We start from the raw sequence: 25,994 nt of genomic DNA, 5'->3' as shown, positions 1-25,994 counted from the left end.
GACTCAATCTGCACATCAACCCAGGCATAGATCATAGTATGGCAGGATGTAATAGAGGAATATTCCTGAAAGTGTCTCTGCAAAATCCTTCCTGCATATATAGTACCCACTGACTTTAGACTGCATCATACAATCTGCAGCAACACTCACAGCTTCAAGGTATCCTGGATCAGAACAATTACTTCAGGCCTTGACAACAATAAATCTTCATTCTACCGTAATCTGGTCCGTAAATCATCCGATGAGACTGAACTGCATCCTGTGGGGGAACCAATGCAACATCCCCACCAAAAGTGAATATTCATTGAAGGTTTGCCATCCATCTTCGCTATGCACGTCCCAAATTGTTCACTAGGCCGGCCAGTGGAAATATTTGACTCAGCAGTACATTAGCTAGTAGACAGCACATATGGGAATAGTACAGATACAGGCGCTATCTTTGAAGCCAGGTTCTTGTGGTTGGTGCCAATTAAACGGTAATGGTAATGGCACACACCAGGCAAGGTCACCGTTATGCATACACAGCTGATTGTTTCCAAGTTTTCTCTGAGAATCTCACGTATTCCCTATTTTTCAAATACAAAATATTTCCTACTTTTCCAGGGGCCATCACATATACAAACATTCCCTACATTTCATGGCATTGTCCCATATACAAAATATTCCCTACTTTTCAAGGGGCTCTCACATGTACAAAATATTAACTATTTTTCAAGGCGCTCTCACGTTTAAAAATTATTCCCTACTTTTCAAGGGGCTCTCACATGTACAAAACATTCTCTCCTTTTCAAGGGGCCCTCACATATAAAAAATATTCCCTACTTTTCAAGGGGCTCTCATGTATAAATAATATTCCCTACCTTACAAGGGGCTCTCACATGTACAAAACATTCACTACTTTCAAGTGGCTCTGACACATACAAAATATATACTATTTTCCAGGCACTCACACATATATAAAATATTTCCTACTTTTTAAGGGATTTTCAAATATACAAAATATTCCCTACTTTTAATAGGCCACTTACTTAAACACCTACATTCCTGACCAAAGTTTCATTGGGACACACCCCACTATGATTTAAATTAAATAATAATACTTTATTACTATACAAAAAATGTTCTTCGATTTATTCCAGTGGACAGTGAGTATTTCCTACTTTTCACATAACAACGCTGATTCTCACTGACTACTGTCAACCTCCAGTGTCACCAACCAGATGGCCAGCACAGCCATTCAGACAGAGTCCAAATTGTCCCTGACAGCACATCGAGCTTTGTGATTCAACACGTCAATTTGTACAGAAGCGAAATCATATTTCCTTTCAGGGAACGTCTGGGTAGCCTAGTGGTTACATCGTTTGGTTGTCATGCCGAAGACCCGGGTTTGATTTCCTACACGGGTACAATGTGTGAAGCCCATTTCTGGTGGCCCTTGCCGTGATATTGTTGGAATATTGCTAAAAGCGGTGTAAAACCATACTCACTCACTCACTCATAATAAAGAACCTGACACCCATAAAGTTTCTTCCTTAATAAGAACATAGGTGACAGCTTTTTGCAAAGTTTCTACAGCAGCCATAGAAACATTGCTACAAATTCAATAAAGCAGCGGATCATCCAGACTATCTTGTCGCCAACCATCACGTATTCAGTTCCAATCCACTAACACCATCCATTCAAAACCAAGGGTTAAATGAACACAATGCATTCTTAACACAATGTCTCCCTTAGAGAGGCAAGTTATACATTCCCTAACTCTTGATACTTTTCAAATTAAGCGTAGGTTGCCACAAAAATCAGTAAGTAATATTGCAGAGTAGATGGAAACCACAATGATTGCTCTGACAATTTCCAGCATTGCATGCTGGGACCACACAACCCCTCGAGAGGGAGGCTATTTTCTAAGTGATAATAGTGTTTAGGTCTCGGTATTGACACCACGGACGTTTTGATGGACAGTGTTGTCATGAACAGTGTTAATTCAGTGTGCACCTTGTGGTCATCCAAGTCTGGAGGGCCCACACGGTCATGGAAGTGTCAGACAGGGCCCTCCAGGTCTGTGACGCCACATCGGCGTAGTGACCAAACACATCAACTTTCTACTTATCTGTACAATAACAGAGACAATGGCGATCAGTAACAACAGTAATCACAGCTACTTTGGTGTGCATCGACTCACATACAGTTGACTTAATAAACATTAAATGATAAGTATAAATGACTCAGCTACACAATGCAACTACTACAATTAGGGCTGGTACGAGTCCAAATTTACTACCCGGGTACCCATCCACCTATTACCCATCTCTACCCGGGTACCATTTTGTAGGTCTCAAGAGAGGTACAAAATGTCCGATTGAGAATCGTTTGACTAGCCCTGGACAAAATGTATTTAGATACACATATAAAATGATCTGGTCATGTATACACTGAAGTTGACTGAAGTTTTATCTATATTCAAACATATAAACATCTGTAGAGAGTAGAAGTCATATATTTTAGAGGTGCTTCAAACACATTTACTTTTTCTGAGATTTACAAGTCATATTAATGCTGCTTCACTGTCAAGGAGTGAACGGATCTCAGCATTGTTCCATAGCAACGGGTCTGGTCAGGGCATCATCAGAAACACACATAATATTCTTTTCAACTTTCATTACGCACTACAAATCCATGATTCTGTTGATTGTCATCACATTATGATCAGCTCATCAGCAATGTGATGTGTATTCTGATATAAAAATCAGTGAAATTTAACTTTCGATTATTGATATAAATACTTTAGTATCACTAATGCAACTTTGATGATGATTTTGCATCTGTTTGATGCTCTGTGTTCATTATGATGAACTTAATTCCCATATTACACGCATTAAATAGAAAAGATCCAGTTGTCCGCTTTGTCCAGCAATAAAACCTCTCACGGCTATATGGTCCTGAGGACTTTGAGTTAAAAACGTATGACTATAGCATCAACAGTTCAAAAGATGGTGATGATAATGTATATTGATATTGCTCCTGATCCACCCCTAGGGCTTGATCATGGAGATACATTATTAATTCCAAATTGTTTTCTCAACTCCCTTGGGAGTATACAACCCAAGGTGGTTATTAGCGGCTGAAAGGTTCTGCATTCACACAAGCATCTCACATGGCAGGATACCCATTTGCTGCTGGGTAAACTGAGGCACGATAATACTAGTCAGCTCTTAACACTCGATGTCATCATTCATCATGTTCTACATCTATAAAACTGGTTCTTCCAATGTGGGACACATGTCTTTTTTCTGCATTTGCATGTTGAAGTGAGGTGAGGTGAGGTGAGGTGAGGTGAGGTGAAATGGGGTTTAAACTTTAATGTCGCATCCAAGATTATTACACTTACATTGCGACCTGCATGTGTGAGCATGATGTGTGACCTGTGTGCTGTACACATGACGACATGTCACAACTTCTTGTGCCTCTAATACATCTCACATTGGTTTACTTGAGACAGGTTAGGCATGTGATCATGTTGAAAAAAGCAGCACTGTTGAAAGAGAAAGAAGCTCAGAATACTATTGCTACAGAAGTAGTGTGTAGACTTTTCCCCCCAATTCAGATTGCCATATCTCGTCCACTTTTGGAGGCAATCATTTGGCCATTGCCAAGCTACATCTAAGGGGAACAACCCACTACCCTCTAAAAAGTAACGTTGTCTAAATTACGACGACATTGAGTTGGGAGTGTATATTCGAACCTCCAGAAATGACATCCCGATGGTAGAATGTTTTATGCGCTCACGACTTGATGATGTAAATTGGATGACGTTATTTTTTAGAGGGAAATGTGAGATTTTCTCCATAGATGTAGCTGGCAACCCCATGACGATCACATTCAAAAGTGGGAGAGATATGTATTGGGTGAAAAGGTACATAGAATGGACCTGAAAATCTGTTACTGTTGCCATAGTATCACAACAGTGCTTTTAACTATCACATACTATTCATACAGTGTTGCAACAATTGCAACAGCCTCACAATAGTAGTTCTAACTACTGCTATTATAACAGCAACTTGTAAAATTGTCACCCTGAGTTGAGTTGAGTCCAGCTTGCACCTGTATGAGTGAGTTTCGTTGTTTGTTTGTTGTTTAATGCCACACTCAGCAATATTCCAGCTATATGACGGCGGTCTGTAAATAATCGAGTCTGGACCAGACAATCCAGTGATTGACATCATCAGCATCGATCAACACAATTGGGATTGATGACATGCAGCAACCAAGTCGGCGAGCTTCTCCACCCGATCCCGTTAGTCGCCTCTTACGACAAGCATATTCGCCTTTTATGGCAAGCGTCGGTTGCTGAAGACCTATTCTACTCGGATCTTCACGGGTCCTTTGACATAAGTACCAGGCTTCATGAGTATATCTCATGATCAGACTAGACCTATTCTACCCCGGATCTTCACGGCTCTGTATGAGTGAGCGGGCCTACCTGCCTGGATGCAGGTCTTCATGTGGATGTAGGTGATGGCCAGTCTGATGATGGAGCTCTTGTCCATCTTGTTGAGAGTGGACATGTTGAACGGCAGCACCTCACACACATTGGCCAACTCTACACTCTCCTGGTCCCGACGAGCTTTGGCCGCAAGCTTGGACTTCACTGCTCTGTAAGATATAAAAAATATTAAACAGATAATTTTGTGTTTTCTTGGTCAATATGCCAAGACAAATGTGAGTGAGTTTGTGAGTGAGTGAGCCCCTGACAAGAAAGCCATGACCCCAAAACACCTCAGGCTTCCTGTATTGTTCCTCAGGGCAAATGTTACCCTTTGTTTGCATCTTGTAAAGTGTATTTCTCCACAATGTTAATAATAGACTACACATCAAGAATGAGTCACCATGTCATACAGATACTTAACGACTTAATGTTAAAGAAACATCATGTTAATCAGGGGGCATAGGTGACCCAATCACTCTAAGGCGCTGCAATTCACTGTGCAGAGTTGCGTCCCTTGGGCACGCCAGAAACCTATGATTGTGGGTTCAAATCCTGGTTCGCCCTGATTATGTTTCTAGGTTTGTCAGCACCATGCCCATGCTTGTGGGTTTCACCGAAGTGGTAAACGTCTGTGACTCACTATGTTTATCACAGGAAAGCTTTCAGAAGAAAAACGACTTTTTCTCATTATATTCAGATAGAAACTTATGGGATACTAGACATGCATTAATCATTAGTTTGTTATGATCTTTCCTGAAGGTCATATTTAAGAAATGAATGATGAAAGGAGTTTATTATCATACAATAAAACTCTGCAGACAGAATAAAGCATGAGGGTTGCAATGAGTGGTTTATTCTCCCTGCAGTGTTTAATGCAGCATTCAGAACAACAGGCTCGGCATCTGGTGTACAATTTGTGTTGATCGATGCTGGATGCTGTGAAACATTTATCTGGTACACGAATATTTCAAAGTTGTAGTGTATGTTTTGGTGTTTTTTTCTTGCAATGAGTGACAAATGAATAAAATATTCAGCCCTAAGGCTATGAGCACACATGATCACGTGAAAATACCAGTCTAATTCACGTGCACCAGTTGTGTTTGTTTGTTTGTTGTTTAACGCCGCACTCAGTAATATTCCAGCTATATGACGGAGATCTGTAAATAATCCATAATGGGCCAGACAATCCAGTGATTGACATCATTAGCATCGATCTACGCAATTGGGATTGATGACATGCATCATCCAAGTCAGCGAGCCTGACCACCTGATCCCATCAGTCGCCTCTTACGACAAGCATAGTTGCCTTTGATGGCAAGCATGGGTTGCTGAAGACCTATTCTACCCCGGATCTTCAAGAGTCATCAGCTGTGGACACTGACATGACCCAAGACTTGTTCAATTGATAAATTAACATGTGGTATACCGGATGCTTACCGTGGGATGGTGGGAAGCTGCATATAGCACATAAACAACAAGATACATTTACAAACATGTTGTCTGATGTAATTGGGAGATAAGAAAAGTCAGCCAGCTGCTACTGACGTCCAAATTACCTGCTGTTTGTGTCGTCTGTTTCGCCTATCTGTCACATGAAGTGGCAGGGCTAATGGAGGTCTTTGACAACAACTGTGCAAATGACTTTAACACTCCGGACAGCATGCGTCTTAGTGACGTAATTACTGTCTTATATTACAATACATCACTGCCCATGTTTCAGTAAGACATTTTGCCTTCTGTGTATGTTGGTCGAAGAGTTTAGATAACGATTCATGATTAGGTCATAATAAATAAATTATTCCATGGTATTTATTGGCTAACCAAGCAATTTGTTTTATGTTTATGTTCCCATCATAGAAAAAGAATTAGACCACGCCCACTAGTTGTCTGCTATTTCCTGATTGGCTGATAACAGGGCGGCAGAGACTTGAGAAGTCTATCTTACAGACCATGATACAAATATATCAGATACAGCCCATGCAAGTCTATAATGTTTGGCAAGTCTAGATTACTGAACTATCTGAAAATGAAGAGCGTCTCTGGGCTCCTTTTTATTATATTTTTATTAAGATAATTAAACAACTGTATTTTTCTGTACGATATGTTCACATCAGAGACTAGATGTTAGTCTAGGACTTGAGTTGCATTATTTTTCTGAAGCATGTACTGTTGTCTACAGTGTTTTGTGTTGATGACTAAATAAGAAGTGTGTGAAGTCTATTTATTCATAAGAATTGACTTTTCATACAAATATTTCTTTTTTGCTTCCTGTGCCTGTGTGCACACTTTGTGTAAGTCCATTAATTCCACTTCAGGAATCAAGAGATCCTCATGATTTCTCCATTACTGCTTTCATTTTGTTCTGTTTTTTAGGAAATCTTGTTCTTCCGAACATCATGTTGTGGAAACAAAAGTCAAGTGAGAAACACAAGAACAAATACATTTTCAGTCACTGGCTGTTTTCAACTTTTTTTTACCCCTGTCAAGGAATAAGTGTGTATTGAAACTTCATTCTCAGCTCCTTGGGGAGTATCAAACTCAACCTGCCTCATGAAGTGCTAGAAGGTCAACAACCACATTACCATCTCATCCTACCGGGTACCCATTCACTGTAGGGTGAACAGAGGCATATTTCAAACAAAGTCACTTGCTGTCAGTGACACCCCATGTAACATGTTTTAGAGTAGGGTGGGACCAAAGCCCTAGAAGCTCAAGCTTGCCAAACAGACACCCATCCACCTACTCTCTGCGACAAACACTGCTTAACTTCACCTGAAGTGTGCATGGTCTGTACTCTGTACACAGGATCACGTACCACCATGTGCATGAAGGGGTAGATAGTTCCTCCAGGCGTATGCCTTCATACCTGCTAGATCAATTGTCCACTTTCACCATGTCCAATAAAGATTAAACTGAACTCGTGATATTAGGGGCGGTCAGGTAGCCCAGTGGTTATAGCGTTCGCTCGTCACGCAGAAGACCCAGGTTCGACTCCCAAAATGGGTACAATGTGTGAAGCCCATTTCTGGTGTCCCCCGCCGTGATATTGCTAAAATATTGCTAAAAGCGGCATAAAACCATGCTCACTCACTCACTCGCTCATGATATATCATGTCTGTTAGAAAAATGTCAATACACTCTATGTATTCTTGACTTTTTACAACTTTTCTCGGAAGATTTCCTTAAGTCCTGACAGGCCCTTCATTGTCAGTGTGACAACTGTCAGATCCTCATTCTCTTTCAGTAATGTTAATGGGACAAAATGTTTGTTTGCCTTAGGCGATCTGTATTTTTATTTGTGTTTCTTGTTTCTCACCCATCCTCAATTACTGTCCTTCTCAAAAATGTAAAAGCATTTCAAATCAACCTATTCTCCTGCCTCAATATTTGTTCAGGGAGGTACTCTGGAATCTCTTTTTAAGCATTTCCCATTTCACAGAAAATATCCTGCTACATATTATAATGAGAAATTCAAAGTAGGGAGCTGATCTGCCGGCCTGTATAGCTTTGTTTTTACTTCCTTATAACCTCTTGGTAGAACACAGAAACCAGGGTGCCGTTGTACAAAACAACCTTGGCGCTACGACTGTCGTAAGTCTATGCTAAGGTATGGGAGTTACGATCACCATAGCGCTAAGATCGCTTTGTACAATGACACAACGGCACTATGCATACATACATATGTGGATTTATAGGTGTCTGCACAGGAAGTCAACCTTTTGATGTGAAACTGTTCCCAGAAAGTCAAACAGCGGATTTCTTTGATGTTCCTTGTTGTTACAAAGTGTTTTGATAAAGGATTTCGGAGTAGTTCACTGATATATCTATTCACTTATATCTGTTCAGCTGATTTGATAGATGCAATATTGGTGAACTGTTATCAATATCTTTTGAAAACAAAAGAAGTATATATAGGTGCAGAAATGGCAATTTTTACTTTAAAAATGGCAAACGCTCAGCTGAACAGTCTCTTTCTACCAACATCTAGAGGAGGGAGATATCTGGTAGTCGGTGGATACATGTAGAGAATCAACAAGACGAACTTGACTGCACGAACTTGAAGTGTATTAAGAAGGATTCCATAGCATCGGCATCAACACTGAATGACATCTTGACATCTGTCAAGGACACTCACAATCATCCTCCAGTTCACAACGAAATTAAGGTAAATGTCTTCAATATCCTCTAAGATAAATGGAGTAACGATTCAGAAGCTTAAATCATCCATTTAAATGTGTTAGTAAGACCCAGTTAAGAACCAAATATCATCTTTAAAAGACTAAAAGACTTGTTCCCTTTGTTCGATTTGTGACTTGATGGTTGATAATATTTCTTTTTCACAATTTTTGTAATGTTTCAGATGAAGGGATTCTTGGATGACTTGAAAACCAAGGCTTCCACGTCCTTGACACCCATGCCAACCTTGTATGATGAAGAGATGAAGGCCTTCTGTGCAGCACCCGAGGTAGCATCACTCCCTACTTTTGAATCATGCAGATCCAGCCTACATAACCAGCTATTGGATAGAGGAAAATATTCAGCTCCAAGAATGAAACCACCACGACAACTCCGGACCACGTACAAATAACCATTTGGAGGGTTACCATAACGGAAATTAGTGTCAAAGTCCATCCTAAAATTTTCTAAGCCTTACACTACATCGCCAGCACCCAGAATTCCATACAGACAAAACTCATTCAGTTTGAAGCAGGCCAGAAAAAAAAAAAAAGAGGAGAAGAAAATACAGTGAGGTGACACCCGCCTGGCATCGTTAAAGCGTGACCTTGCTGCTGGAAACACAGACATTGCATTTTTCGCAAGATCAGCTTCAGATACCATGTATCTAGTCAAACGCATATATATATCCGGACTCAGGCTTACAACAACATGCGACATGGTCTATTGTACAGCTAAGCCTTTATTTGCCAAAATCTCACGACCAGGGGGATTAACCTACCCATGTCCAGTCATTGGAAACTCGACTTCGTGTGCATAAACCGATTTATATACCACCAGTATCCAGTTACCATACAAGTGCCAAGAGCACTGAACACATCTGAAAGAAACTCATGTTGATAGCTTCACTGAATAAATGCGTCTTTAATCGGGATTTGAAAGTACATAGTTCTGCTGCTGATCTTACACAAAGGGAAGGTCCTGCATCTTGAAATGGCCGATCATCAAATGTCCGAGTATGTGATGGTACAGTTCTCGCCAGTACCTGATGACCTGAGGGAACGTGATGGCAGGTACTTCTGTTCAAGATCAGACAGATATACTGGAGCTTCAGTGTTGAACATCAAAACTAGTATTTTATGATTGATTCTTTGACGGACTGACAGCCAGTATAATTTCTTGAGACCAGGAGTCATGTGTTTGTACTTTCTAGTAATGTGATTACTCTTGCTGCCAAAATTTGGACCTTCTGGGTCTTGTTTGAATGATATACAGGAAGACTGTAGAGCAGAGCATGCTTGGATTAGCGTTGCTGTAGTTGATTTGTTAATATACTTCCTGATAAGGCTGATATGGCCGATGTTTCTTATATGATAATGAGCATTTTTACAGATGTTGTTGATGTGTTTCTCCAGGCTCATTGTTGTCAATATGACTCGCAAATTGCGGGCATCATCACTTGGGCCAATAATACAGACATCTATTTCCTGATGTAAGGGTAGGACTTCGTGCCTTGTCATTTGTGAACACAAAGTGAAAATTTCGTCTTATCATGGTTTAACTTCAGGAAATGTGCAGTCCTTCATATTTTGATTTCCCGGATGCAGTTTGAGACTGCTTTGCAGGCAGAAATCAAAGATGAAGGTCCGAAGGTTTAAAACTAAAGTTGATTTGGGTGTCATCGTCATACAGATGGAAATCAAGGTTGTGAGATCTGATCCAAAAGGCGTTGTGAACATCACAAACAGAATGGGACCCAAACCGAGGAATCCTGTACTGAAGTTCTATGTTCTCTGAGGCTGTGCCATCTATATACACAGACTGGTGTCAACCTAACATATACAATTTGATCCACTGTAGTGCAATATCAACAACTCCAATCCAGCTCTCGAGGGAAGTAAGAAGGTCTTTATGATCTAGTGTCTTATAGCACAATAACAATGAGTTTCCTAACAGATAGGGTTTTTGGAAAATTCACAAAATCTATATACTCTTGCAGGCAAATTGTGGGCCTACTTAGCACATATATAAAATAAAACAGCAGTGTCCTTTTCATATTCACTGTTTTTGTTTACTGGCATGAGGAATCCAACTGAAGCTAAAGGAGGACATGTGAAACAAAATAGTATTGATGGCCTTACCATGGAATTTCTAACTCTTCTTAATCAGCACTTTTTGTAATGTTTGTCGACAGTGAGAACACACATGTGGACATATAGAATAGTACAGGTGTATCTGTCACATGACATACTTACTAAAATACCATGTATTGTGTACCATCATACAACATGGATCCTTGAGTGTACACTGATATAATTTTCCCATAATCCCATTGTAGCAAACAAGTTTTTTGTACTTCCTGTCACCTGCCAGGTGGCTTGAGAACAGTTAGCCATTCTAGAAAGTTACTAGAAAGTTTGGTCACTCATAATTGCCATATGCATCAGTTCTTATCAGGGCTGGGACAGGTAACTTGGGTACTCGGGTCGGGTGGGTCATGAGTAGGACCCGGGTAGTCACAGTTTTACCCGGACCCGTGGTTAGTCACAAGACATATTGTTTGATGACAAAAACTCACTACAAGTCGCTATTGTTCCCAGTTCTTTATGATGATGCACACATTCCTTTTGACTTGTATATGTTTGAGTAAAGATAAGCTTCAGTCAACTTCAGTGTATGCATGATTCAATTGTTTCATAAGAGACCATGTATCTATTATATGGTCTCGGGTTTCATACATGTATCTAAACAGTTTTTGCCAGGGCTGCAGTTAAACTATTCCCAATTAGACATTGTGCTCCCAACTCTTGAGACCTACAGTGGGTACCAGGGTTTGGTCAGGTAAGAGGGGGTTGGGTACCCGGGTAGTAAATTTGGACTCGTCCCAGCTCTTGTTCTTACGTACATTTTTAGTATTGGAGATTTCAATGCAAAACACACGTTTCATGAGGCATGTTTATTTTATTGACAAACTGCCATTCAAAGGACAGTACATTCTGAAGAATTGTTTGTAAACAATAGCCGATAACCCCAAGCTTATCCACCTTATACTGCGAGAGAAGTTTCTGCTCACATGACTTTTCTCTTGTTTGTAAACAAACATACTTATTCTGAAATATGAACAAAACGCAAGCCTTTCCGTGTGCTTTACATATTGTTTAGCATAATTATATACATATACTTCTACAGCTGTGACAGTGAGGTGCATGACAATATAGCTTTACACCTCAAAGTGACCGTATTGCTCACTCAAATCAAGCTGCCAAATAGTATTTTAATACTCATCCGTAAGAAAACACCAATCTCATTAAAATCAGATCTTAGTTCTCGCTACTGCTAAACAAACATCTGAGGACATCCCATTACAGGTCACGTCAGAATGACCTTTCATCCAACCAATCAGAGCGTCGCTTACCAGATCATGAAAGTGACAGTCTGAATGTGTTTTCTAATGGTCGGTCAAAGTTTGCGAAGGTCGTTCTGACGTGACCCATAATGGGATGTCCTCAGATCTTTGTTTGGCACAAGCGGAAACTAAGATCTGATTTTAATGAGATTGGAAAAACACACAAGCTGCAATTTGCCTATAGTAGAAACGTGACTGAAGCCAGTTATTCTGCGTAGCACTGGCGTTCTGGTTTGAGAATTGAATCGTGCATGAACTAAAGGTGTGGTGTCACACTCAGAAATTATTTCATGCATGATGGATAAACACCCACAACCATTGATGTACTGGCCCTTTAAGTTTATTTATGGATGGTGTCATTGATAGTTTGATACAACCGAAGTTGATGGCACATTCATTAATGTGTTAATGTATCGTTAATGTTTAGTCACTGTCAATCACTGATAGTCAGACCCTATACACTAGTCTGATTATGAGAAATATACATGAAGCCTTGTACTTATGTCAACGGGCCCGTGAAGATCCGGGGTAGAATAGGTCTTCAGCAACCCATGGTTGCTATAATAGTCGACTATGCTTGTTGTAAGAGGCGACTAACGGCATCGGGTGGTCAGGCTCGCTGACTTGGTTGATGCATGTCATCGATCCCAATTGCGTGGATCGATGCTCATGATGTCAATCCCTGGACTGTCTGGTCCTGACTTGATTATTTACAGACCGCCATCATATAGCTGGAATATTGCTGAGTGTGGCATTAAACGACAAACAAACAAACAAACTTATGTCAAAGTGTAATTGTGTTTACTCTTATTTCAGTTTCAGTTATTAAAGGTGTTTCAGTTTAACAACTGGGCTCCAGTCTACCTAAATGAGACAGGTGGTGACCAATTTCCAGAAGGTAGCGATTGGAGAACACTAAACATAGCATTCATTGGTCCTATCCAAGAAAAATAAATAGCAGACTTCATGAAACATGAGTAAATTACTCTCAACAAAATCAGCAGAGCAGTTTGTTATCACTTTAATTGCAAAACATTTAACTTTTGTGGTGTAGACGTTACAGCTTCTGTGCTCGTATAAGTGGATATGATACAGATTTGTACCACATTTCGTGATTGCCAATTGTAAACTAGGATCAAATAGGTGTCACACGCTTCAAGGAAGTTGCCATTTATTCATACAAAAATGGAATTTACAAAAACCTAGGAATCAACAAGAATCAGGCAGTCAAAAAACGAAATCAGAATCAAGGCACTTCAAACTCTTTCTCACACCAATTGTTGGCTAAAAGCATTAAGCTTTCCCTGCAAATCAACAATGGAATTGGTTTAATTGCTGAAGTGTTTTACCTGGTGATTCTCCGAGGTCTGGTTTCTTCATTATCTGTCGCTTCACCACACTGCAGCATGGCTGGCTCCGACCTAGAACCAACAACCACATTCACAGAATCAGGGTTAAATCAATGCTATCTATCTGTTTTCACTGACAGAGTACAGTGGATCGGGGATTGATGTATGATTGCTTTTACAATGAAGGTAAAGCCTCTCAATGAATTAATAGTGATTACAATTTCAAATGTAGACTGGTCTTGCACGACATGTTTTGTTTCGTGTTTTTCACTCCAGACACAGCAATATTCCAGCTGAATGAAGGCTGCCTGAAGTAACTGAGTGTGGACCAGACAAACCAATGATTGATATAATGAGGAAGATCAAACAATGCCAGGGTACATTGACACAAAATCAACCATGTCACTTTGTCTGACCACCTGATCCAATTTAGTCCACTCTTACGGGATTGGTTACTCGAGGCTCAATCCCAACTGGGTTTGTAGCGGCCATAAAATTTCCGAGTCCTGTGATGGGATTCGAACCACGGACCTTCTGATCCAAGGGCAGACGCTTTGTCCACATGACCAAAGAGGTTAACCCCGTCAGCAAGCTGACAAGGTAAGGATGTCATCTGTGGGACGACTCCACGCCCTGCTACACAGTGTTGAATCATCTTTTCTTTTGTATGGTACACAGAATTATTACCCATAAGGTAAAAAATAACCGGGTACAAAAGAATTGAAAGTGCACTAGTGAAAATATCACTTCACGTGCACCAGTGTATTGCTTACATCATGTGGACGGCATTGATGACGTCTTTCAAATCTTATTGTGACGTAAAGTAGGAATGATGTCACACTAGAAACGATGTCATAGGTGAAGATTGTTCACATCATTCGACAGTTGTGGTTTTCTTTTTGTGGTGCAATTTTCTAAATGGGGTCTCAAAAGAATTAATAAATGATGGGTAATAAAGAAATTATTACACTCACATGTGTGTCATACTGATTTTACAAAACTAGTGTAAGAATTCATGTATAATCCTCTCGCTTGGGAAATACAAGTATTCTGAAACTCGTTTTGTAAATTCAGGATGACACACATGCTTGAATAATAATATCTATTATAACATCTAAAATACATTGTTAAAAGTCCTTTTTATCTAAGTGGCCTTAGCCAGCATTCTGTTAAACAGACCCTCCTTTTGTCAGGGAACCAACATAGCATGACATTCGGTGTTTGATAACATTGCTGTACTCCGGAATGAGGTCATGTCAGTCTCACAGCTGTTTTGAATATAGAGCGCCCTGGAAAATTACCTATATTTTTGTACTGCACAGTATTTTAAGTATTATATAATTCACTACCTAACAATTCTTAGCAATACCTGTGGATCTGAAAATACAAACTGTTTACCTTTTAACATGTTCAAGTTGAAGGAAAATACTATTTCAAGATTCTACCAGGCTATGAACCACAACTTGTTGACACTTATACAATAAGGAGCTGAATGTTTAAATAAAAAGAAATCATCTTGTCAGAGGTCAGTTGAAGTGTGATAATATATAATTCCCTGGTTATGAAACAACTATTTTCGATATGTTGTCTAAAGGTCATTTCACAAACTGATAAAATCTAAAACAGTCTTCAAACTTAAGAAGACTGGAAGTCAACAAGGTCAGGAGGGCCGTGTCACGCGGCCCAATATAACGCTTTCAACCACTGCGTATTTACACAATGTTATCATACACTTTGGGTTTTGATAGTCAGTATATTTGTACTCCCTTGGGTATTTTTCAACCAGTTCGTGAACCTTTTGAGAGCTGTTTCAGATGAGTTCTAATTGGCATCTGTGCATATGATGTGTCATAACTTCACAACAGCGAGGGGCAGTCGGGTAGGCTAGTGGTTAAAGTGTTAGCTCGCCACGCCGAAGGCCCGGGTTCGATTCCCGACATGGATACAATGTGTGAAGCCCATTTCTGGTGTCCCCCACCGTGATATTGCCGGAATATTGCTAAAAGCAGCGTAAAACCATACTCACTCACTCACAACAGCGATACATATATACAGTGTCTGAAACTCAGCAGAGTAAACTGAGAGCCTTAAGGGCCAGCACATTTAAAAAACTGTTGGCCCAGTGGAAAAACTGAAGGCACAAACATTTTAGTTGAAGCAGCGAGATATGCTTGCAATATTAATTACAAAGCAAAACCAGTCAACCAGAAGCGTTTACTGCTATCACACCGAGTTCCCAGGGACAGTGGCGATAAATGAAGCCAATATTCATCAGGATTTTATCAACATGTTAAACATCTTTGCAACTACATGTTATACACCATTTGAAAGGTCTAATCCTACTGATAATAAATATGAAAGTTATGTTTATCACATTACTTAATTAATGCTTAATAAATAATTACCATATTCGATGTAATAAGCGCCCAAGGCGCTATCAAAATTAGAAATAGGGGGCTCTTATTTGAATATTATGTTGGTGAAAAAAACACAGTTGAAAGATAAATTTCGTGGTTTATAGTGACAGCCTTAAATGTTTAAGTACACATTTAATTTGTCCATAATTAAGGGTGCATATAACACACGAGTGTGTATTATACGCGAATAAATAAGTCTTGTGTACATTAGTCAATCATAAGGGGTGCTAATTGGGATTGTTCGCTAGCCAATATATCAGCAAATATCGCCTTGGGCGCTTATTAGAGCGGAGTGCTTATTACGTCGAATACGGTACTTAAATAAACTGAAGGCGGTATATAAGGACCGGCTGAAATCAAAAACTATCAGCCTGAGAACAAATCTGTTGGCCTCGAGCCAACGGCTGACGTTAGTTTCGAACACTGCATATATATTAGTAACAAGAAGCAAGAAGTACTTTTTACATTATTCACTGCAGCACAGCTCATGTATACGCAATGCCTGCATTCCATCAGTAAATAAAAATCTGTAAAGACATACATTTTTGCAAACTGTAAAGTAATTACCGAGAGTGGTGTGCTACTATTGTTGTTGTTTTTCATGCGTATTTGTACGCAAGTTACTCAAAATCAATTGGACTATGGTGATTTACTGTCCGTATTTTACACAAACACATGGCTATCTGGAGATCTGGTGCCATAACTCAAATGTAAAAATATTATGATAAAGGGGATCCCTAGATAACTACTGCAGCACGCTTCAAGGACTCCTGGCGCCGCCAATAGTTTCCACATTACACAGTGGAGCTAGACTAACATTCAGTCACACAAATAAAGGTCTTATTAAAAAATAAACATCTACAAAATCTCAAGTAAAATTCAAATGGAGCCCTGAACAATGCCTAATTTGTGGCCAGATTTGAGGCAGATTGTTGTGGAGCTTGTGTAAGCTGGTATTAACTCAGCATCAGACTCTACAAGAACATTCCTGAAGGAGGGATTCATTACTCTGTGCAAGAAATCAGTAGTGAGTGAGTGAGTTGGGTTTAACGCCGCTTTTAACAGTATTCCAATTATATCACAGCGTGTCAGCTTAATGTGGGAGGAAAGCCCCAAGTGATGCAGGTCTCAGACATTTACCACTTCAGTGAAACCCACCAGCACAGGTATGGTGCTGACAAACCTAGAAACATAATCAGGGTGAACCGGGATTCGAACCCCCAATCATAGGTTTCTGGCGTGCCCAAGGGACCAAACTCTGCACAGCGAATCACGTTGTCTTAGACGACTAGGCCACCGCGCTCCCAAGAAATCAGGAGATGCCAAGTATTAAAAAGCCGAATGGAACATATATACCATTTCAGAGTTTCTGTTGTGTTTTGGACATGTTTTCATGCTGTGTGTAAAGGTAACAAACAGTTTGTTTTTTCAATGTACGCCTAGGTTAACCAGTAAAATAACCATGCTAAATTGAATTTGGAACCAAAAGTGCAGTGTATAAAATTATTTTAAGATATCTGTTGTCAAGGGGTGTCACGATAAATTGAAATCAGTTTCCAATCAATAGTATCAATTTCAGTTAGGAATATTGATAGTTTAGATTGTATTTACCATATCAATAAAATACATGCAATGCTTGTTCAGATTTGTTTTTCTTTTGATCGTGAATGGTAGTAATTTACACATGGTAATGTAGAAGTTTCTTTTTCTTAAATTATTCGGGTAAAGAAAAAACAGTCACATCTCAAACTTTACTTTTTATTTGTTGTTATGGTTATCACATTCAAATGAAACTTCAGTTCCAAGGTTTAATTCAACCCTAAAATCCATCTAAAATGATACACTGAAAACTATCGATATTTATCGCAATAGTTGCCTGCAATATCAAGAGTTATCGCAATAGTTTCTTTCAATATCAATAGTTAGTGCCATAGTGATTTCCAGACCAATGGTCACCCCTACTGTTGTGTTTCTGCCTAGAATGTTTTGCCACACTTGTATACTTTGAATATTGTCATAACCCAACAGTGCATGTGTAACCTATGATAGTACATTTCATTATCTCAAAATGGCCATCAAAAAAATTACTGAGGAAGAAGTTATTCTCATTCCATACAAGCTTCCACACTGATGTGGCAGTCAAAGCAGCTGTTTCAGTCAGAGGTGGTTATTGTGATTTGAAACCTCTGATTGACCATTCAGAATCCAGTATTTTTCAATTTCATGGCAAAATGGAAATAAATCATAAGTACAAAATCCAGGAACAAGTTATAGTTACAACACACCAAGACGAGTTGTTTGGGCAGTAAGAGCACGGTTTGGCTTGGCATTTGATTGACAGACAAAAGGACCGAGGGGCGGAGCCCCGAGGTGATTCTTTTGTCTGTCAATCAAATGCCAAGCAAAAACCGTGCTCTTACTGCCCAAACAACGAGTAGGTGGGGTGTTGTAAGTGACTTGTAGCACGGGTTGCGACGGTCATTCCAAAATTGCGCGAGTTTGTGTAAAATTTAGTGACGTATAATATGACATAAACTTTTAACGTTAATGTTTAACTTTTAATCTAATTGTTAAATCAAGTGTAAACTTTGGAATTTTCAAAGGCACATTAGAAATGCCAACTATTAATTTTCCGAATTTAGCAAATGCGTTCTGTGTCCAGTTGTTTTTATGTTTGACAGTTACATTGTAATCTTTTAATTAAGTTAGAAACATTTCTATTGTTTTTTGTTGTTTATTTACGTTATTACTCTTGAACACTGTGTACAACACTAATGAAACATTGTAAGTTTAAAATTTCTGAAGCTAGTAGGTGGGGCTTGCTGATCTTGGCACCAGCCAATGGTAATGATCTTTAACAAACCGTGCTCTTACTACCATGATACAGCACGGGTAAGATCAAAGGTACCGCTCGCAACACGTGCTACAAATAGATTTAAAGACCGGACCCTAACTATATGGCAACATTGTAATCTATAATCTTATGAAATATTATAATAATTCTTCTTTAATTCATACACTACAACATTGTAAAACACGCAATATGAACATTTGTAATACACTGCAACTTAGTGAAACATTGCAATACACAGCATTAGTAAAACATGGTTCAAAATTTGTTGTATTAAAGTGAATGGCACAAGGGCTTGGAGAGGTCCAAATTTACTACCTGGGTACCCATCCCTGTATTACCCGACCCTACCCAGGTACCCACTGTAGGTTTCAAGAGATGGGTACAAAATGTCCGATTAGGAATTTTTTTACCAAAGCCCTGGGAAAATGTATTCAGATACATGTATTAAAAAATATGGTCATGCATACACTGAAGTCAGAATAAGTTATATTCAACCATATATAAAGTCAGAAGGAATGGGTGCAGAGTCAAAAAGAAATGCAAACATTAGTGCCTTGTAGTGTAACCATAGAGTTCTGATAATCATTGTAATTAAACAGTATATCACGTGACTAACCATGGGTCCTGGTAGTCCTGTGGGTACCCGGGTCCTACACTGTACCCACCCAACCTGGGTACCCGAGTTACCCGTCCCAGCCCTAAATGGCACATATCAAACTTGTAATGGCATGGATGAAAATGTTTAATAAGCCTGAAGGTCCAATGTAGAAATCTTGAGATGTCAACTCAATTAAGCCTGTGATATTGACTTGACAAACACCTGCAGTAATATTAACAACTTACAGTGAATGGGAGTGAGTCGGGTTTAACGCCGATTTTAACAGTATTCCAGTTATATCACAGCGTGTCAGCTTAATGTGGGAGGAGAGCCTGAAGTGATGCAGGTCTCAGACGTTACCACCTTAGTCAAATCCATGGGTATGGTGCTCAAAAACCTAGAAACATGATCAAGGCTAACCAGGATTCAAACCCACAATCATATGTTTCAGGTGTGTCCAAAGATGCAACTCTGCACAGCGAATTGTGGTGCTTTAGACGACTTAGCCACCTGTGCAGCGGGGAACAACTTACAACTGCTTAACATGTAGTTTATGGTGACATTCACAAAGATCAAATGTTGATCAAAATTATTTTCTTGTTGACACATTTAAATTCCAAGGGGCACATCTAAACATCTTATCCTGTAAACAATGGTAAAATAATAAAAATATATTCTACTATTAGAAATGCTCAAATTCCCTCACGTTGTCAGCTGGTCTACTATATAGTATGAGGCCAAATAGGCATAACCAGCATCTTTAAAAGGAAGGGGTCCAAAATATCAAAATCCTCTCTCCAATAATATGACTGCCTACAACATAGCACATTTGGTTTCAAAGTGATCTGCCTATGTATTATGTATAACACATATATTCTAATTCACTACAATTCAACCGTTGTGCATTACAGTCTTACTCTATTACATAATCACAACCACTCCTGTGAATGGTGGCACTTGACCCTGAGAGGGAACATGCCTAGCCTTGTGATGTGGTGTTCCGGTTGCCTCAGTGCAATACGATAGATGCCAAAATATTTATCTTGTACACGAATGCTAATATTTCAATGTTGAAACATATTTATCTATTTTTTATTCTTGGTAAAGTGTGACAAATCATTAAAATATTTAGTTCTTAAGTAATGTGCATGTATTGTCCTACATTCTATGTGAGGATCCCAGTCTAATATACTTGTACAGCTGTATACACTGACATGATGGCATTCTTTAATGGATGCCAAGACAAATTAAGTGATATGCGTAGCGCATATGGAGGTCAGGGGTAGACTGACAAGATAGTGGGTCAACCTGACTTAAAATGGTCAACATCCAAAATACTTGAGGAACGATGTATCGATTGTTAAAATGCATTGAATGATAATTTCCAAGTTCATATTACAAATAAATGAACACGTGTAGGTTTCTGTATAGAAAAATATAACTTGCCTTTAAAGACTGATAAATATATTCTCTATTGCCAAACAGTGATGGTGTTATGTAGTCTGATACCCACTCGCCATGGTAAACATATGCATAGAAGCATTCACCTGAATGAATAACTTGACTAAACAGCTACCTACAGACAAAAGGACCGAGGGGCGGAGCCCCAAGGTGATTCTTTTGTCTGTCAATCAAATGCCAAGCAAAAACCGTGCTCTTACTGCCCAAACAACGAGTAGGTGGGGTGTTGTAAGTGACTTGTAGCACGGGTTGCGACGGTCATTCCAAAATTGCGCGAGTTTGTGTAAAATTTAGTGACGTATAATATGACATAAACTTTTAACGTTAATGTTTAACTTTTAATCTAATTGTTAAATCAAGTGTAAACTTTGGAATTTTCAAAGGCACATTAGAAATGCCAACTATTAATTTTCCGAATTTAGCAAATGCGTTCTGTGTCCAGTTGTTTTTATGTTTGACAGTTACATTGTAATCTTTTAATTAAGTTAGAAACATTTCTATTGTTTTTTGTTGTTTATTTACGTTATTACTCTTGAACACTGTGTACAACACTAATGAAACATTGTAAGTTTAAAATTTCTGAAGCTAGTAGGTGGGGCTTGCTGATCTTGGCACCAGCCAATGGTAATGATCTTTAACAAACCGTGCTCTTACTACCATGATACAGCACGGGTAAGATCAAAGGTACCGCTCGCAACACGTGCTACAAATAGATTTAAAGACCGGACCCTAACTATATGGCAACATTGTAATCTATAATCTTATGAAATATTATAATAATTCTTCTTTAATTCATACACTACAACATTGTAAAACACGCAATATGAACATTTGTAATACACTGCAACTTAGTGAAACATTGCAATACACAGCATATAGTAAAACATGGTTCAAAATTTGTTGTATTAAAGGGAATGGCACAAGGGCTTGGACAGGTCCAAATTTACTACCCGGGTACCCATCCCCGTACTACCCGACCCTACCTGGGTACCCACTGTAGGTTTCAAGAGATGGGTACAAAATGTCCGATTAGGAATTTTTTTACCATAGCCATGGGAAAACATATTCAGATACATGTATTAAACAATATGGTCATGCATACACTGAAGTCAGAATAAGTTATATTCAACCATATGTAAAGTCAGAAGGAATGGGTGCAGAGTCAAAAAGAAATGCAAACATTAGTGCCTTGTAGTGTAACCATAGAGTTCTGATAATCTTTGTAATTAAACAGTATATCACGTGACTAACCATGGGTCCTGGTAGTCCTGTGGGTACCCGGGTCCTACACTGTACCCACCCAACCTGGGTACCCGAGTTACCCGTCCCAGCCCTAAATGGCACATATCAAACTTGTAATGGCATGGATGAAAATGTTTAATAAGCCTGAAGGTCCAATGTAGAAATCTTGAGATGTCAACTCAATTAAGCCTGTGATATTGACTTGACAAACACCTGCAGTAATATTAACAACTTACAGTGAATGGGAGTGAGCCGGGTTTAACGCCGATTTTAACAGTATTCCAGTTATATCACAGTGTGTCAGCTTAATGTGGGAGGAGAGCCTGAAGTGATGCAGGTCTCAGACGTTACCACCTTAGTCAAATCCATGGGTATGGTGCTCAAAAACCTAGAAACATGATCAAGGCTAACCAGGATTCGAACCCACAATCATAGGTTTCAGGTGTGTCCAAAGATGCAACTCTGCACAGCGAATTGTGGTGCTTTAGACGACTTAGCCACCTGTGCAGCGGGGAACAACTTACAACTGCTTAACATCTAGTTTATGGTGACATTCACCACTGTTCACAAAGATCAAATATTGATCAAAATTATTTTCTTGTTGACACATTTAAATTCCAAGGGGCACATCTAAACATCTTATCCTAACTTACAACTGCTTAACATCTAGTTTATGGTGACATTCACCACTGTTCACAAAGATCAAATATTGATCAAAATTATTTTCTTGTTGACACATTTAAATTCCAAGGGGCACATCTAAACATCTTATCCTAACTTACAACTGCTTAACATCTAGTTTATGGTGACATTCACCACTGTTCACAAAGATCAAATATTGATCAAAATTATTTTCTTGTTGACACATTTAAATTCCAAGGGGCACATCTAAACATCTTATCCTGTAAACAATGGTAAAATAATAAAAATATATTCTACTATTAGAAATGCTCAAATTCCCTCACGTTGTCAGCTGGTCTACTATATAGTATGAGGCCAAATAGGCATAACCAGCATCTTTAAAAGGAAGGGGTCCAAAATATCAAAATCCTCTCTCCAATAATATGACTGCCTACAACATAGCACATTTGGTTTCAAAGTGATCTGCCTATGTATTATGTATAACACATATATTCTAATTCACTACAATTCAACCGTTGTGCATTACAGTCTTACTCTATTACATAATCACAACCACTCCTGTGAATGGTGGCACTTGACCCTGTGAGGGAACATGCCTAGCCTTGTGATGTGGTGTTCCGGTTGCCTCAGTGCAATACGATGGTTGCCAAAATATTTATCTTGTACACAGATGCTAATATTTCAATGTTGAAACATATTTATCTATTTTTTATTCTTGGTAAAGTGTGACAAATCATTAAAATATTTAGTTCTTAAGTAATGTGCATGTATTGTCCTACATTCTATGTGAGGATCCCAGTCTAATATACTTGTACAGCTGTGTACACTGACATGATGGCATTCTTTAATGGATGCCAAGACAAATTAAGTGATATGCGTAGCGCATATGGAGGTCAGGGGTAGACTGACAAGATAGTGGGTCAACCTGACTTCAAATGGTCAACATCCAAAATACTTGAGGAACGATGTATCAATTGTTAAAATGCATTGAATGATAATTTCCAAGTTCATATTACAAATAAATGAACACGTGTAGGTTTCTGTATAGAAAAATATAACTTGCCTTTAAAGACTGATAAATATATTCTCTATTGCCAAACAGTGATGGTGTTATGTAGTCTGATACCCACTCGCCATGGTAAACATATGCATAGGAGCGTTCACCTGAATGAATAACTTGACTAAACAGCTACCTATACAGGTAAGTTCTCTTACCGTGCATCGAGTGACATATTCACGATGTACGAAGATGGTGACGATAACAACGACGGTGACAACGCCGTCACTTCTAAGAATCAGCTGTCGAAGAGCGAGCCCTGGACAGCCGATGTGAAACTAGGTGATACCAACTGTATCGGACTAAATATCTCCGATGACCTCCTATTACCGCTAGCACACAAGAAATGACGCAACTCGAAGTATGCTAACAGTACATATCTAGACAGGAGTTATGTCCCTTCGACTGATGCTTCGTATATATGTACCATAGGTCAGCATGACGAAGCAGAGTTCCACACTGAACAGCAAACACATTTGTATACACATCTATTGAACAGGCGGAGGGGTCAAAATGTACGTTGACTAACTGTTTATGACGACACGTTCACAACTTGGCATTGGCAGAAGAGTGAGTGTGTGTTCAGTCACGTGCAGATGAGAATTAATTACACAAAAGGCTGTCCCGCCTTATAACAGTGAATCTACGGCGCGTCACGTTTTTATATAGCTGCCTGGTTGTACAAACAAATTAGACAAATTCCATGGGAATTAAACAGTTAAGCTGCAAATTCAATATAATGCATACTCACTTTAAGGTGCATACTCGTTATAATTGTAAAATCACTTATTATAAAAGATACACTGGCTCTGTTTGATTGAGATAAAAGGATGTTTAATGTTAAACATTTTGCAATGAGGAAGGCTGTTTGTCTCTGAGGACTGACAGTGATGTATGATTTGATTTGTTTGGGTTTTTTTGTTTGTTGTTTAACGCCGCACTCAGCAATATTCCAGCCATGTGACAGTGGTCTGTAAATAATCGAGTCTGGATCAGACAATCCAGTAACTGACATCATGAGCATCGAGCCACGCGATTGGGATACGCTGACATATGCATCAACCAAGTCAGCGAGCCTGACCACCCGATCCCGTTAGTCGCCTCTTATACGACAAGCATAGTCGCCTTTTACGGCAAGCATGGGTTGCTGCAGACAAAATTCTAACCCGGATCTTCACGGGTCCAGTAATGTATGATGTGGTGATATACGCATATACGTTGATGGACACTGAACACAGAAAAACAAGCGTGTAAAATATTTATTTTACCTGAAATGTGTTTCGTAACGAGGAAGAGGGTAGTACTTGTATTGTTAAAAGTGGGCTCGATTTTCTCTGAGAAATATGTCGTCACGTTTAAATGTATCACTTGTGGTTGAAAGTGCACAGTTAATTGCTCTATTATGTTTAGAGTGAGTGAGTTAGTTGGGTTTAACACCGCTTTTAACAGTATTCCAGATATATCGCGGCGTGTCAGCTTAATGTGGGAGGAAAGCCCGAAGTGATGCAGGTCTCAGACGTTTACCACTTCGGTGAAACCCACGAGCACGGCAACGGTGCTGACAAACCTAGACACAATCGAACCCACAATCATAGGTTTCTGGCGTGTCCAAGGGACGCAACTCTGCACAGCGAATCACGGCGCCTTAGACGACTAGGCCACCCGTGCCCCCTTTATGTTTAGATATATCTTATCTTATTTCCTATAGTGCATATAGCCTCCAGTGCTTTCAAAACTAAATGAATAACTTTAATAGATTATGTCTTCCATACCTTCACCTAAGGAGATAGACGTGTGTGGTTTCAATATATAATATATTAGAAACACAGACAGTTTAGCAGGTGGATGTCTATTTTTCTAATCCGCACTTCAAAAGACCAGGGGCGGTCGGGTAGCCTAGTGGTTAAAGCGTTTGCTCGTCACGCCGAAGACCCTGGTTCGATTCCCGACATGGGTACAATGTGTGAAGCCCATTTCTGGTGTCCCCCGCCGTGATATTGCTGGAATATTGCTAAAAGCGGCGTAAAACCATACTCACTCACTCACTCACTCACTCACTCAAAAGACCATCTACATACGATTAACTGCGCCCATTACAGTTTACGAATCCATCGAATCCATCGACTCACAAAATTAAAATGTGCAACATCAACAAAATGAAAAGCAATGTTTTGTTTACTAAACTGACCAGAAATAAATAAACTGTTATAAAACAGCTCATTTACCATCGATGTCAATATGAATAAATAATTTAAAATACCATAATAATTAAAACCTGTTGAAAGTTAATCTTTAAAACCTAAAAA

General features: G+C 39.2%; 1 protein-coding gene across 2 annotated transcripts in view; it reads right to left on the bottom strand.

Moving 5' to 3' along the window:
* Nucleotides 1-24,016, bottom strand: part of LOC139443407 (uncharacterized) — a 167,006-nt gene extending 142,990 nt beyond the window's left edge. For both annotated transcript variants that reach the window (XM_071224395.1, XM_071224396.1), the window contains exons 1-3: nucleotides 23,847-24,016; nucleotides 13,418-13,489; nucleotides 4,481-4,653 (exon numbers count right to left, since the gene is read on the bottom strand). In XM_071224395.1, coding sequence (XP_071080496.1) covers nucleotides 4,481-4,653; nucleotides 13,418-13,489; nucleotides 23,847-23,863 — 262 coding nt within the window. In that variant the 5' untranslated portion in view covers nucleotides 23,864-24,016. The remainder of the gene's footprint in view (nucleotides 1-4,480; nucleotides 4,654-13,417; nucleotides 13,490-23,846) is intronic.
* Between the last annotated feature and the right edge of the window lie 1,978 nt (nucleotides 24,017-25,994).

The sequence above is a fragment of the Haliotis cracherodii genome, unplaced genomic scaffold (genome assembly GCF_022045235.1).
Source record: "Haliotis cracherodii isolate W230 unplaced genomic scaffold, xgHalCrac1.p SCAF_5, whole genome shotgun sequence".
In the NCBI taxonomy this organism is placed as follows: Eukaryota; Metazoa; Mollusca; class Gastropoda; order Lepetellida; family Haliotidae; genus Haliotis; species Haliotis cracherodii.
The sequence above is the reverse complement of the archived record's forward strand: the minus strand, read 5'-3'. Positions and strand labels throughout refer to the sequence as shown.